The sequence below is a fragment of the Macaca mulatta genome, chromosome X, assembly GCF_049350105.2.
Source record: "Macaca mulatta isolate MMU2019108-1 chromosome X, T2T-MMU8v2.0, whole genome shotgun sequence".
Taxonomy (NCBI): domain Eukaryota; kingdom Metazoa; phylum Chordata; class Mammalia; order Primates; family Cercopithecidae; genus Macaca; species Macaca mulatta.
The window spans coordinates 23,724,312-23,737,367 of record NC_133426.1 but is presented as its reverse complement, the minus strand read 5'-3'; the positions used below and the strand labels follow the sequence as shown (position 1 = coordinate 23,737,367).

General features: G+C 42.5%; 1 protein-coding gene across 2 annotated transcripts in view; it reads right to left on the bottom strand.

The window, feature by feature from the left end:
* Nucleotides 1-1,171: 1,171 nt before the first annotated feature.
* CXHXorf58 (chromosome X CXorf58 homolog) overlaps nucleotides 1,172-13,056 on the bottom strand; it is a 33,079-nt gene continuing 21,194 nt past the window's right edge. Inside the window, exons 7-9 of one of the 2 annotated variants that reach the window (XM_015127100.3) lie at nucleotides 5,370-5,599; nucleotides 1,969-2,122; nucleotides 1,172-1,426 (exon numbers count right to left, since the gene is read on the bottom strand). In XM_015127100.3, the coding sequence (XP_014982586.3) occupies nucleotides 1,367-1,426; nucleotides 1,969-2,122; nucleotides 5,370-5,599 (444 nt within the window). In that variant the 3' untranslated portion in view covers nucleotides 1,172-1,366. The remainder of the gene's footprint in view (nucleotides 1,427-1,968; nucleotides 2,123-5,369; nucleotides 5,600-13,056) is intronic. The other variant, XM_077988325.1, reaches the window with a different exon arrangement.

Genomic DNA, 13,056 nt, shown 5'->3' with positions numbered 1-13,056 from the left:
CAATTAAAAATGAAATTGATAAATATTACTCCAAACAGACTTGATACTTGAAAAACATCCAAAGTAGATTAAAGCAGATGCAGCATTCTGTCTCAGGTGCTTCAATGCTCAATAATGATTAGTTATGCCATGTCACGCCTCCCGTAGCAATAAATCCATTATTACTTTTATTATAATTCAGAATAGGTCATTCACAAGCTGTTCTGTAAAAATGAATTTCAACTTAAAAAAATATACTAGAAGCGGCCGGGCGCGGTGGCTCAAGCCTGTAATCCCAGCACTTTGGGAGGCCGAGACGGGCGGATCACGAGGTCAGGAGATCGAGACCATCCTGGCTAACACGGTGAAACCCCGTCTCTACTAAAAAAAATACAAAAAACTAGCCGGGCGAGGTGGCGGGCGCCTGTAGTCCCAGCTACTCGGGAGGCTGAGGCAGGAGAATGGCGTGAACCCGGGAGGCGGAGCTTGCAGTGAGCTGAGATCCGGCCACTGCACTCCAGCCTGGGCGACAGAGCGAGACTCCGTCTCAAAAAAAAAAAAAAAAAAAATATATACTAGAAGCTGACTCAAAAGGAGCCTTTCATTCTATGAATTCTAATATTTATGCTAAGCATGGCCTGTTCAGATATTTGTTTAAATGAAGGAAAATCAAAATTGAATAAAAGTCCCACGGACTGATCTCTTGAACAAAACTGTATACTGCTAGTTCAAGGGCATCTAACAGAAATAATTTGTTTAGATTAAAATTCTTTCAGTAAAAGAATTTGTTCCTGGCCGGGCGCGGTGGCTCAAGCTTGTAATCCCAGCACTTTGGGAGGCCGAGACGCGCGGATCACGAGGTCAGGAGATGGAGACCACCCTGGCTAACCCGGTGAAACCCCGTCTCCACTAAAAAATACAAAAAAAACTAGCCGGGCGAGGTGGCGGGCGCCTGTAGTCCCAGCTACTCGGGAGGCTGAGGCAGGAGAATGGCGTGAACCCGGGAGGCAGAGCTTGCAGTGAGCCGAGATTGCGCCACTGCACTCCAGCCTGGGCGACAGAGCGAGACTCTGTCTCAAAAAAAAAAAAAAAAAACAAACCAAAAAGAATTTGTTCCTATGGCAATTCAAAAAGGCTTAAAATATGTCACACATTTAGTTAAGAGAGCATACTCAGGACTTATTCTATGTTATTTTCCTTTATTACTCATACTCATCATTTATAGACAGACAAGCAGATTGTTAAACAACTTTGGTTTTCTGTCAATTAACTGTGCATTATCATGATGGAGAATCACCAACTGCCAAGTTTTGATACCAGGAAAATGAGTCCTCTTTTTTCTTTTTCCAGCTGATGCTCTGACATAGATTCCTTAGTTTTCACAATGTCAAAAGATGGAGTGGAGATGACAGTTATCCTTTGTACCTGATGGGTCCGTTTTTGGTTCCTAGGCAGAATTATCAATAAAAGTAGGAAGTGTTATATATTTGGTTTTTACTACTTTATATTTTAATATTTGACTATATTTATCCTCATCTCAAAATATTTACAGCGATTTTTTAAATTACAAAGTAATACATGAATACATGTCTGTTGTAAATTCCTATGATGTAAAAGTATACTGAGGCAGACTTTATATAGCATAGTTCTTAATAAATTTAGATAGAAATGACTTCCATTTTGAGAAAACCACCATCAGAGATGTGCTGAATCAACAGTGTGAACATACAGAGAAAATAATTTTTTTTGCCAACTCATGTTGATATGGAGTCAAAACAGCTGGTTTTTATCAGAATTGCTACCAATATTAAGAATTTTTAAAAAATATTACCAAGATGAAATTTGCTTTATACTACCCATGATAAATGTGTCAAATGTGTTTCAGCCTTGAACTTTAGATTAGGAAAATTTCATTTACGTAAGTACAGCTACTTTACAGACAGTTTGAATATTGTCCAAAACAATGAATTCAGTACAAGTTAAACTTACAGTCACCTCAGAAGTATTTTTTTCTTTTGCCAAATACACCTTTCTCATTTTTTCAACTTTCATTTGAGCTTGCTTGGACCGGCGACCCAGAAATTTAACTTGATTTTGCTGTTTGTAGGGCCGATACAGAGGTTGGACAGTTAAGGATGGACCCCTAGAAAATGTTTGTATTAAAAAGAGAAAAATCACACAGAATAAAATTTAAATGCAAAGCAAGTTCCAAATTTTATTAAAGCTTTCTCTAGCAAATATATCATAAACCTCAGCAACATTGGAGCAGCATTTCATGTAAGCTTTTAGGTTAAAGTTATCATTTCTGCTTGAGTTTACATAGCATAGTTCTTTATCTGGCACTTATGAAGGTGTACAGATGATGATATTGACAGCAATGATTATAAAAATTATAAAACCTGTTATCAATTTAAAATTAGCTTTCCTAGAAAATACTGTGTAATAGCCATTTGAATCTTATTTTTTTACACCATATACTAACACAAAAAAGTATTACATTTCGGCCAGGCGTGGTGGCTCATGCCTGTAATCCCAGCACTTTGGGAGGCCGAGGCAAGCAGATCACCTGACGTCAGGAGTTCGAGACCAGCCTGGCCAACATGGTGAAACCCTGTCTCTACTAAAAAAAAAAAAAATACAAAAATTAGCTGCGTGTGGTGGCGGGTGCCTTTAATCCCAGCTACTTGGGAGGCCGAGGCGGGTGGATCACGAGGTCAGGAGATCGAGACCATCCTGGCTAACACGGTGAAACCCCATCTCTACCGAAAATACAAAAAATTAGCCAGGCGTGGAGGCGGGCGCCTGTAGTCCCAGCTACTTGGGAGGCTGAGGCAGGAGAATGGCGTGAACCCGGGAGGCAGAGCTTGCAGTGAGCAGAGATCACGCCACTGCACTCCAGCCTGGGCGACAGAGCGAGACTCCGCCTCAAAAAAAAAAAAAAAGTATTACATTTCATAATGGTTGGACAGACAAGCTGTTTTTGTCAGTGCTGGGATCAGATGCTATGCCCCCTGTCCTTACTATTATAAGGCACATAGACTCAACTTTCAACTGCCAGCATCTGCATCACTCAGTCTGAAAACTTTCTTTGAAAAGAAAAGCCCGCCGGCGCGGTGGCTCACGCCTGTAATCCCAGGACTTTGGGAGGCCGAGGCGGGCGGATCATCTGAGTTCAGGAGTTAGAGACCAACCTGATCAGCATGGAGAAACCCTGTCTCTATTAAAAATACAAAATTAGCCAGGCGTGGTGGCGCATGCCTGTAATCCCAGCTACTCAGGAAGGCTGAGGCAGGAGAATCGCTTGAACCCGGGAGGCGCAGGTTGCAGTGAGCCGAGATCGCGCCACTGCACTCCAGCCTGGGCAACAAGAGCGAAACTCGGTCTAAAAAAAAAAGAAAGAAAAGAAAAAAGCCCATGTGCAGGGAAGGTCAAAAGTGCCTGAGAATTAATATGTCCCTTCCTAAGCAACCCTTAACCAATGACTGATGGGTGTTGATGTATCAATACTGTAATTCCCTTGTCCCTTGTGGGATAATTCTAAGTTGCATGTTCTACATTGAATCTCACATTCCCAGGGGGGATTAAGCTCCAGTTACCCACAGTGGTAACTTGCTTGCTAACACACACTGTTTTGGCTGCCTTCCACTTTTCTACCCTCTCCCTTCAGTTGTTCCTGAGATCACCTCCCAAATCTCTGTCTCAGGGTTTGCTTCTGGGAGATGCTAAACTACAACTGCATTCAAAGATGGCTTTATGAAAGTATTTTTTCTATTCAATTGATTAATAATTCGTCTACTTATTTGGCTCTGAAATGACTTATTCTTGGATACTCAGTAGGATAAATCCACATAGCAGGGAAATTGGAGTTATATATGGTGGCAGAGAAAATTACATCATTTATTTGACCTTGGTGGTAATAGGGTTAAATTCTATACTCAGTGCTCATATGGATGAGTTAGAGAAAATCTATTTCATGACAGACTGTGCCCTAAACCAGGCCATCTGTCTGGCAAATGTATAGCCTTGATCATAAAATATATGGGTTAAATTATGTTATTGGGTCAGAATCACTCATCTCTACTCCTGAAAAAAAAAACCCAGCGTGTTTTCTTGACAGTGGGTCATCAGTGTCTTCTTCAGGCACAAAGGGAGTATTTTTCATTTTAATTATAAGAGTGTGAAAATAGATTACCAGTAGGTCCTCTTACATATTATTATCTCTTTCTTCTTTTAAGAAAGCAGCTAATTTGTAAGTAAGATGGGCTAAGTGAGGCTTAGTAATGGAAAGAGAAAAGGAATATAATGGGAGCGGTTATATTCTGTCCATGTTGTTTCAGATCATAATACATCTATTTTGCTACAACATCCATTTCTACAATGTGAACTGGCTCACATGCTATTGGTAAAAAGGGGAATGACGTCACTCTAATTTATATGCAATTTATCTTAGGCAAGGGGAGCCAGAGTAGCAAGAATAGAATTATAACCTTCAGCAAAAAAAGGAAAAAGCCCTTAGTTCTGTGCTGCATGGGCAAGGGTAGCCCTTTTGGCTGTATTCATGAAAACAAAAATGAGCACCCGCATCAAGTGCTGCCTTCCCAGAGAGGCACACCCCACCCCCAACTCACCCTCGCTGCCCTTCACCCTACTCCTCCCCTACCCCCACTCCGGCCTTGGATGGCTCCTGGTTCTTGGCAGATCGCACTGCCTCTCATGTCCACTTAAAAGGCAACCATGCAGCCGGGCACTGTGGCTCACACTTGTAATCCCAGCACTGTGGGAGGCTGAGGTAGGCGGATCACAAGATCAGGAGTTCGAGACCAGCCTGGCCAATATGGTGAAAATCAGTCTCTACTAAAAATACAAAAATTAGCCGGGCATGCTGGCGGGCAGCTGTAATACCAGTTACTCGGGAGGCTGAGGCAGGAGAATCGCTTGAATCCGGGAGTCGGAGGTTGCAGTGAGCCGAGATTGCGCCATTGTACTCTAGCCTGGGAAACACAGTGAGACTCCATCTCAAAAAAAAAAAAAAAAAAAAGGCAACCACGCTGGCCCAGGGTCCCACTTCCATGTGCACTGTCTCCATGCCCACTAACTGCTCTAATGAAAGAGTTGCCAGCATCTCCACTCGATGGTTGTTCATTTTTTATATTTTCTGTGGCAGCCTCCAGCTACACTGAGTTGCCTGTCTGGTGGTACAAGTCATCTCCCCAAGTACAAATTGTCCTTTTTGTTGGTGCTGTGTTTACAAAGTTGCATATGTTTTGAGCAATCTGCCCCAACTCTATTTTTCCCATATATCCTATTATCTTTAGTGAGCTATCTGGCAGAATGTGAACATTTTCAGATATACCCCTAGTATTGTAACCCCAGTGAAGAATCTGTTTTACCTGTTTTCAGAAACAATCCGTAGCTGGTGCTTATGGATCTCTTGCGTTACTGGTCTCTGTAATAGAAACTTCATTTCATTTCGTAGACGGTTTGAGATTACTCCAGACTCTGAATAATGAACTATGTCATACATTAGCATTGTCCTGGGAATACTTTCAAGATTTAATTTGCGCCAGCTGTTATTTCTGCCGCCAGAAAATGCAGGGGCCTCATCGAAAAAACTGCGATACTGTGAGGAAAAAACAATTAAGAACGATTAGTTGGCCAGGTGTGGTGGCTCACACCTGTAATCCCACAACTTTGGGAGGCTGAGGTGGGTGGATCACCTGAAGTCAGGAGTTCCAGACCAGCCTGGCCAACATGGTGAAAACCCATCTCTACTAAAAATACAAAAGTTAGCCAGGCATGGTGGCATGCGCCTGTAGTTCCAGCTACTTGGGAGGCTGAGGCAGCAGAATTGCTTGAACCCGGGAGGCAGAGGTTGTGGTGAGCCAAGATCGTGCCACTGCACTCCAGCCTGGGTGACAGAGTGACTCCATCTCAGTTAAAAAAAAAAAAAGAAAGAAAGAAAAAGAAAAAGAGAAACAAGAATGAATAGTTGGCCAGGTGCGGTGGCTCACACCTGTAAGCCCAGGACTTTGGCAGGCTGAGGCCGTTGGGTCACTTGAGGTCGGGAGTTCGAGACCAGCCTGGCCAACATGGTGAAACCCGATAGCATCAAGAGATATACCTAATGTAAATGACGAGTCAATGAGTGCAGCACACCAACATGGCACACGTATACATACGTAACAAACCTGCATGTTGTGCACATGTACCCTAGAACTTAAAGTATAATAATAAAAAAAATCCAAAAATTAGCCAGGCCTGGTGGCGCATATCTGTAGTCCCAGCTACTTGGGAGGCTGAGGCAGGAGGATCACCTGAGCCCAGGAGGCAGAGGTTGCAGTGAGCCGAGACTGCACCACTGCACTCCAGCTGGGGTGACAGAGTAAGACCCTGTCTCAAAAAAAAAAAAAAAATTGATTGGTTGTGGGCGCTCTAAATGTTTTTAGACACATTTCTCACAGTTCTATTCAAATGTCGCTTCATCCAAAAGGTATTCTTTGATCCCATCTCTGAACTTTATTGGGATCTCTCTTCTATGACTCTTATTACTGACTACTCAATGTTTTAGTCATCTGTGTATGACTTAGCTCCCTTATTGGAAGGCAGGAGCTATGCTACACATTATCATGCACATAGTATCATACTCACTAAATATTTATTTAATGCATCAAAATTTTTATGGCAAATATAACTCAGATAAGTTAAACTCAGATGGGCCTAAAAATTAATGATAATAGCTATGTGTTCTGCATACCTGGTAGAGCTTGTTCATGACATGCTTGGGTTGAGAGGACTTTTTTTTTTTTGAGACAGGGTCTCATTCTGTCATCCAGGCTGGAGTGCAGTGACATGATCATGGCTAGCAGCCTCAACCTCCCGGGTTCCAGTGATCCTCCTGAGTAGCTGGGACTACAGGTACATGCCACCATGTCTGGCTTTTTTTTTTTACTGAGACGGAGTTTCGCTCCTGTTGCCCAGGCTAGAGAGCAGTGACTCGATCTCGGCTCACAGCAACCTCTGCCTCCCAGGTTCAAGTGATTCTCCTGCCTCAGCTTCCCGAGTAGCTGGGATTACAGGTGCATGCCACCACACCCAGCTATTTTTTTGTATTTTTAGTAGAGATGGGGTTTCGCCACGTTGGCCAGGCTGGTCTCGAACTCCTGACCTCAGGTGATCCGCTCATCTCAGCCTCCCAAAGTGCTGAGATTACAGGTGTGAGCCACCATGCCTGGCCAATTTTTTAATTTTTGTAGAGATAGGGTCTCACTATGTTGCCCAGGTTGTTGAGAGGACTTTTGCACAAACCTCTTTAGAAATATGAGTACATCTCTAGTATGAAGTGGAGAATTTCACTATTTTCATTTAGAGTATTTGTAGAAATCCCACTTTTCTTTTTTTCCAATTTAAAATGATATCAAATTAGGAATTAAAAATACCAAATATATATCATCAATTTAACATTATAATTGTGCATTTAAGAGCCAGGGATAGGGCAGGAGAAGTTACAGTGCTAGGAAACAGAATAACAACAAGGCCTTTAGGGTATATTACACAGTCACATTCATGTTTTCAAGCACACACACACAGATGCACATATGCATACACTCTCAACACACACCCTCACACTCACATATACACATACACACTCGCACACATACACACACACAGGCAATCCTATTTTTGCACCATTTCATCTTTTTTTTCCCTTTTCTGGAGAATGGGGTCTCGCTACGTTGCCCAGGCAGGTCTCAAACTCCTGGGCTCAAGCGATCCTCCGGCCTCTGCCTCCCCAAGTGCTAGGATTACAGACATGAGCCACCGCACCCGGCCTTTTCAAACTTTTTTTTTTTGAGATGGAGTCTTGCTTTATCACCCAGGCTGGAGTGCAGTGACGTAATCTCGGCTCACTGCAACCTCCGCCTCCTGGGTTCAAGCGATTCCCCTGCCTCAGCCTCCCCAGTAGCTGGGATTATAGGCGTGTGCCACCAGGCCCGGCTAATTTTTGTATTTTTAGTAGAGACAGGGTTTCACCATGTTGGCCAGGCTGGTCTCGAACTCCTGACCTCAGGTGATCCACCCACCTCAGCCTCTCAAAGTGCTGGGATTACAGGCATGAGCCACCATGCCCGGCCTCCTGTTGCTAGCTCTTCAGCTCAAAGATCACAATATAAATGACAGATGTTCATCATGATTAGTGACAAATCATGTCATAGCTTCCAAAGTCAATCAGTGACTGGTCACTGTGAATCTGTTATTCATTTCACACACAAACAGCAAAGTATACAGTTGTGTTGCCTTTTTGTCTCCCAGTGATAAACCCATGTGACATTTTACAAAAATGGAAAATCAAAAGAGGGAATTGGCCATCAAAGAAACAAAAAGTGGTACCACTTGAAGTGAAATTGGAATCAACCGTACATGGAGTTCTAGAAGAAATAGGTGACTGTGGGGATGCTGACACTGCCATCATTCAAGACGTTGCAGATCTACAGCTATAGGAACTTGGTGAGGATGAACTTATCAACATAAATGAGGAAAGTGGCTGTGATAAAAGGATGAAGCTTTCCCAGTGGAAGTGATGCTGGCCAAAAAAAAAATTCATACTGAAGGAACTCTGAGATATTTTGCAACATTTAAAGCGCAAAGAATAAAATGTTGGCAGCTGATCCAAATTTTAAAAGGAATATGACAATACACCAAGACATAGAAAAGATGCTTATAAGTGGTACTAGAAGAACAAGAAGGCAAGCACTATTTAAAGTACTCTTGGTAAGTTTTTTTTTTTTCACAGCTTTATTGAGGTTCATATACCATACAATCCACCATTTAAAGTGTACAATTCAATGGTTTCCCGTATATTCACAGTTGGTAAGATATTTTATGAAGAAACAAAACACTTTGTCTGTGTTTCTAATGTTTTAAATTATAGTGTACTAAAAGTGTACTAAATGTGTTGGGTTTTTTCCTTCCATTTTCCTACGTATTTATAAGAGACAGCAAAAGAGTTTTTAATGTTTTGATAAAGAAGATTTTTTTTTTTTTTTTAGAGATGGCGTCTCACTATGTTGCCCAGGCTACCCTCAAACTCCCAGACCTAAGTGATCCTCTTGCCTCAGCCTCCCGAGTAGCTGGGACTACAGACAAACATTTTGAAAAGTCACAGGACAATCACAATTTTCCCCCCAGATATTAAGTTTGTTTTGCATGGTTTCAATTTGCTGGTCATTTTTATGGTCCTGCAATGACATGCAAAGTAAGACTGTGTATTTTTTTTTTCCTCAGTGAAGTTGCAAAATGGGTAAATATCATAGCTCTGTCAATCATCTGCGCAGTCACTTAGCAGATCTGTCTGTGACCTCAGGCAAGTTTTTTTGAGGCTTGTTAAACTTCATTTTTCTCTTTTGTAAAAAAAGGTCACATAATTTACAAACTTGAAGATGAAAGAAGATAATATGCATGTAAAGAGATAAAGACAGTGCCACACCCGTATAAGGACTCAACAAACGTCAACAATGATCTTATCTCTCTCTTCCAATATGTCTATCTGGGGACTCCTCTCTCTGACACTAATCCTTGACATGTTCACAATCTGAAAGTATGTGGCCTTTGTCCTTAGCAAAGATAGTTGCCATCCCTGCCTCTATTTATTTCCTGGTTCACTTCCCTAAACTCATAGGCTAAGACTCTAAAAGAAAAACATAATTGTGAGTCTCTAAGGCATTGCATTAATTTCATGTTTCACACTGAAGCAAATGAGTGAATAGCTAAGACTGTATACAGACATACCTCAGAGATATTGCGGGTCCAGTTGCAGACCACAGTAATAAAGTGAATATTGCAAATAGAGTCATGCCAATTTTTTGGTTTCCCAGTGCGTATAAAAGTTATGTCTAGGCCGGGCGCGGTGGCTCAAGCCTGTAATCCCAGCACTTTGGGAGGCCGAGACGGGCGGATCACGAGGTCAGGAGATCGAGACCATCCTGGCTAACATGGTGAAACTCCGTCTCTACTAAAAAATACAAAAAACTAGCCGGGCGAAGTGGCGGGCGCCTGTGGTCCCAGCTACTCGGGAGGCTGAGGCAGGAGAATGGCGTGAACCCGGGAGGCGGAACTTGCAGTGAGCTGAGATCCGGCCACCGCACTCCAGCCTGGGCGACAGAGCCAGACTCAGTCTCAAAAAAAAAAAAAAAAAAAAAAAAGTTATGTCTACATTATACTGTAGTTTGTTAAGTGTGTAACAGCATTATTTCAAAAAAATGTACATACTTTAATTCAAAAATACTTTGTTGTGGCTGGGCACAATGGCTGATGCCTGTAATGCCAGAACTTACAGAGGAAGAGCTGACAGGATCACTTGTGTCCAGAAGTTTGAGACCAGCCTGGCAAACATAGCAAGGCCCCATCTCCACAACAAGAAAAAAAAATACTTTATTGCTAAAAAATGCTAATGATCATCTGAGCCTTCAGTGAGTCCTATTCTTTTTGCTGGTGGAGAGCCTTGCCTTCATGTGGATGGCTGCTGACTGATCAGGATACTGGTTACTGAAGGTTGGGGTGGATGTGGCTTTTTTTTTTTTTTTTTTTGAGACAGGGTCTCACTCTGTCGCCCAGGCTGGAGTGCAGTGGTGCAATCATGGCTAAAGCAATCCTCCCACATCAGCTTCCTGAGTAGCTGGGACCATAGGGGCATACTACCATACCTGGCTAATTGTGGGGGGGTAATTTTTGTAGAGACAGGGTCTCCCTATATTGCCCAGGCTGGTCTCAAACTGTCTTCAAGAGATCCTCCCATCTCAGCCTTCCAAAGTACTGGGATTACAGCCATGAGCCACCGTGCCCAGCTCATGAATGTTCTCAATAGCATCTAGAATGGTGAATCTTTTCTGGATTTTTAAAATTTACTTTACCTAGATCCATCAGAGGAATCATTGTCTATGGCAGCTATAGCCTTATGAAATGTATTTCTTAAATAGTAAGACTTGAAAGTTGAAATTACTCCTTGATCCATGGGCTGTAGAATGGATGTTGTATTAGCAGGCATGAAGATATTCATCTCCTTGTACAGCTCCATCAGAGCTCCTGGGTGACCAGGTGCCTTGTCAATGAGCTGTAATACTTTGAAAGGAATCTTTTTTTTTTTTTTTTGATCTGAGCAGTAGGTTTCAACAGGGGGCTTAAAATATTCAGTAAACCATGCTGTAAATATATGTGCTGTCGTCCAGGCTTTGTTATTCCATTTATAGAGCACAGGCTATATAATTACTCTATACAGAATAGATTTAGCATAATTCCTTTTCTTTTCTTTTCTTTTTTTTTTTTTTTTTTTGAGACAGAGTCTTGTTCTGTTGCCCAGCCTGGAGTGCAGTGGTGCAATCTTAGCTCACTGCAACCTCCACCTCCCGGGCTCAAGCAATTCTCCTGTCTCAGCCTCCTGAGTAGCTGGGACTACAGGCATGTGCCGCCATGCCCGGCTAATTTTTGTATTTTTAGTAGAGACGGGGTTTCACCATATTGGCCAGGCTGGTCTCGAGCTCCTGACCTCAAGTCATCTGCCCGCCTTGGCCTCCCAAAGTGCTGGGATTATAGGCCTGAGCCACTGCGCCCGGCCAGATTTAGCATAATTCTTAAGGGCCCTAAAATTTTCAGAATGGTAAATGAGAACTGACTTTAAGTTAAAGTTACCATCTGCATCAGCCCCTAACAAGAGACTCAGCCTGTCCTTTGAAGCCAGGCTTCTCCTGTCCTTTGAAGCCATTGACTTCTCCTCTCTAGCTGTGAAAGCCCAAGAGGGCACCTTCCAACAGTATAAGGCTGTTTTGTCTACATTGAAAATCTGTTGTTTAGTGCAGCCACCTTCAACAATTATCTTAGCGAGATCTCCTGGATAACTTGCTGCAGCTTCTCCATCCGCACTTGCTGCTTCACCATGCACTTTTATGTTATAAAGATGGCTTCTTTCCCTAAACTTCATGAACCAACCTCTGCTAGCTTCCAAAGTTTCTTCTGCAGCTTCCTCACCTCTCTGATCCTTCACAGAACTGAAGAGAGCAAAGGCCTTGCTCTGGATTAGGCTTTGGTTTAAGAGAATGTTGTGGCTGGTTTAATCTTCTATCCAGACCACTAACACTTTCTCCATATCAGCAATAAGGCTGTATTGCTTTCTTATCATTTATGTATTTGCTGGAGTAGCACTTTTAATTTCCTTCATAAATTTTTCCTTTGCATTCACACACACGTTTAACTCTTTGGTGCAAAGGTGTAGCTTTTGGCCTATCTCAGCTTTTGACATGACTTCCTCACTAAGTTTCGTCATTTCTAGCTTTTGATTTAAAGTGAGAGGTGCGTGACTCTTTCACTTGAACACTTAGAGGCCATTGTAGGATTATTAATTGGCCTAATTTCAATATTGTTGTGTCTCAGAAAATAGAGAGACAAGAGAGGAGAGAGAGAGAGAGATAATGGAATGGCTGGTTGGTAGAGCAGTCAGAACACACACATTTATTGGTTAAGTTTGCCATCTTATATGGGTTCAGTTTGTGGTACCCCAAAACAATTACAATAGTGACATCAAAGATCACTGATCACAGATCACCATAACAGATATAATAATAATGAAAACATTTGAAATATTGCAAGAATGACCAAAACGTGACACAGAGACACAAAGCAAGCACATGCTATTGGAAAAAAGGCACCGATAGATTTGCTTGATGCAGGTTTGCCACAAACCTTCCATTTGTGAAAACACAATATCGGCTAGGTGCAGTGGCTCACGCCTGTAATCCCAGCACTTTGGGAGGCTGTGACGGGCGGATCACCGGAGGTCAGGAGTTCAAGACCAGCCTGGCCAATATGGTGAAATCCCGTTTCTACTAAAAATACAAAAAATTTAGCTGGGCATGGTGGTGCACGCCTGTAATCCCAGCTACTTGGGAGGCTGAGGCAGGAGAATCGCTTGAACCTGGGAGGCAGAGGTTGCAGTGAGCTGAGATTGCACCACTGCACTCCAGCCTGGACGAAAAGAGCGAAACTCCGTCTCAAAAAAAAAAAAAAAAAAAGGTATGCAACTCAACTCAA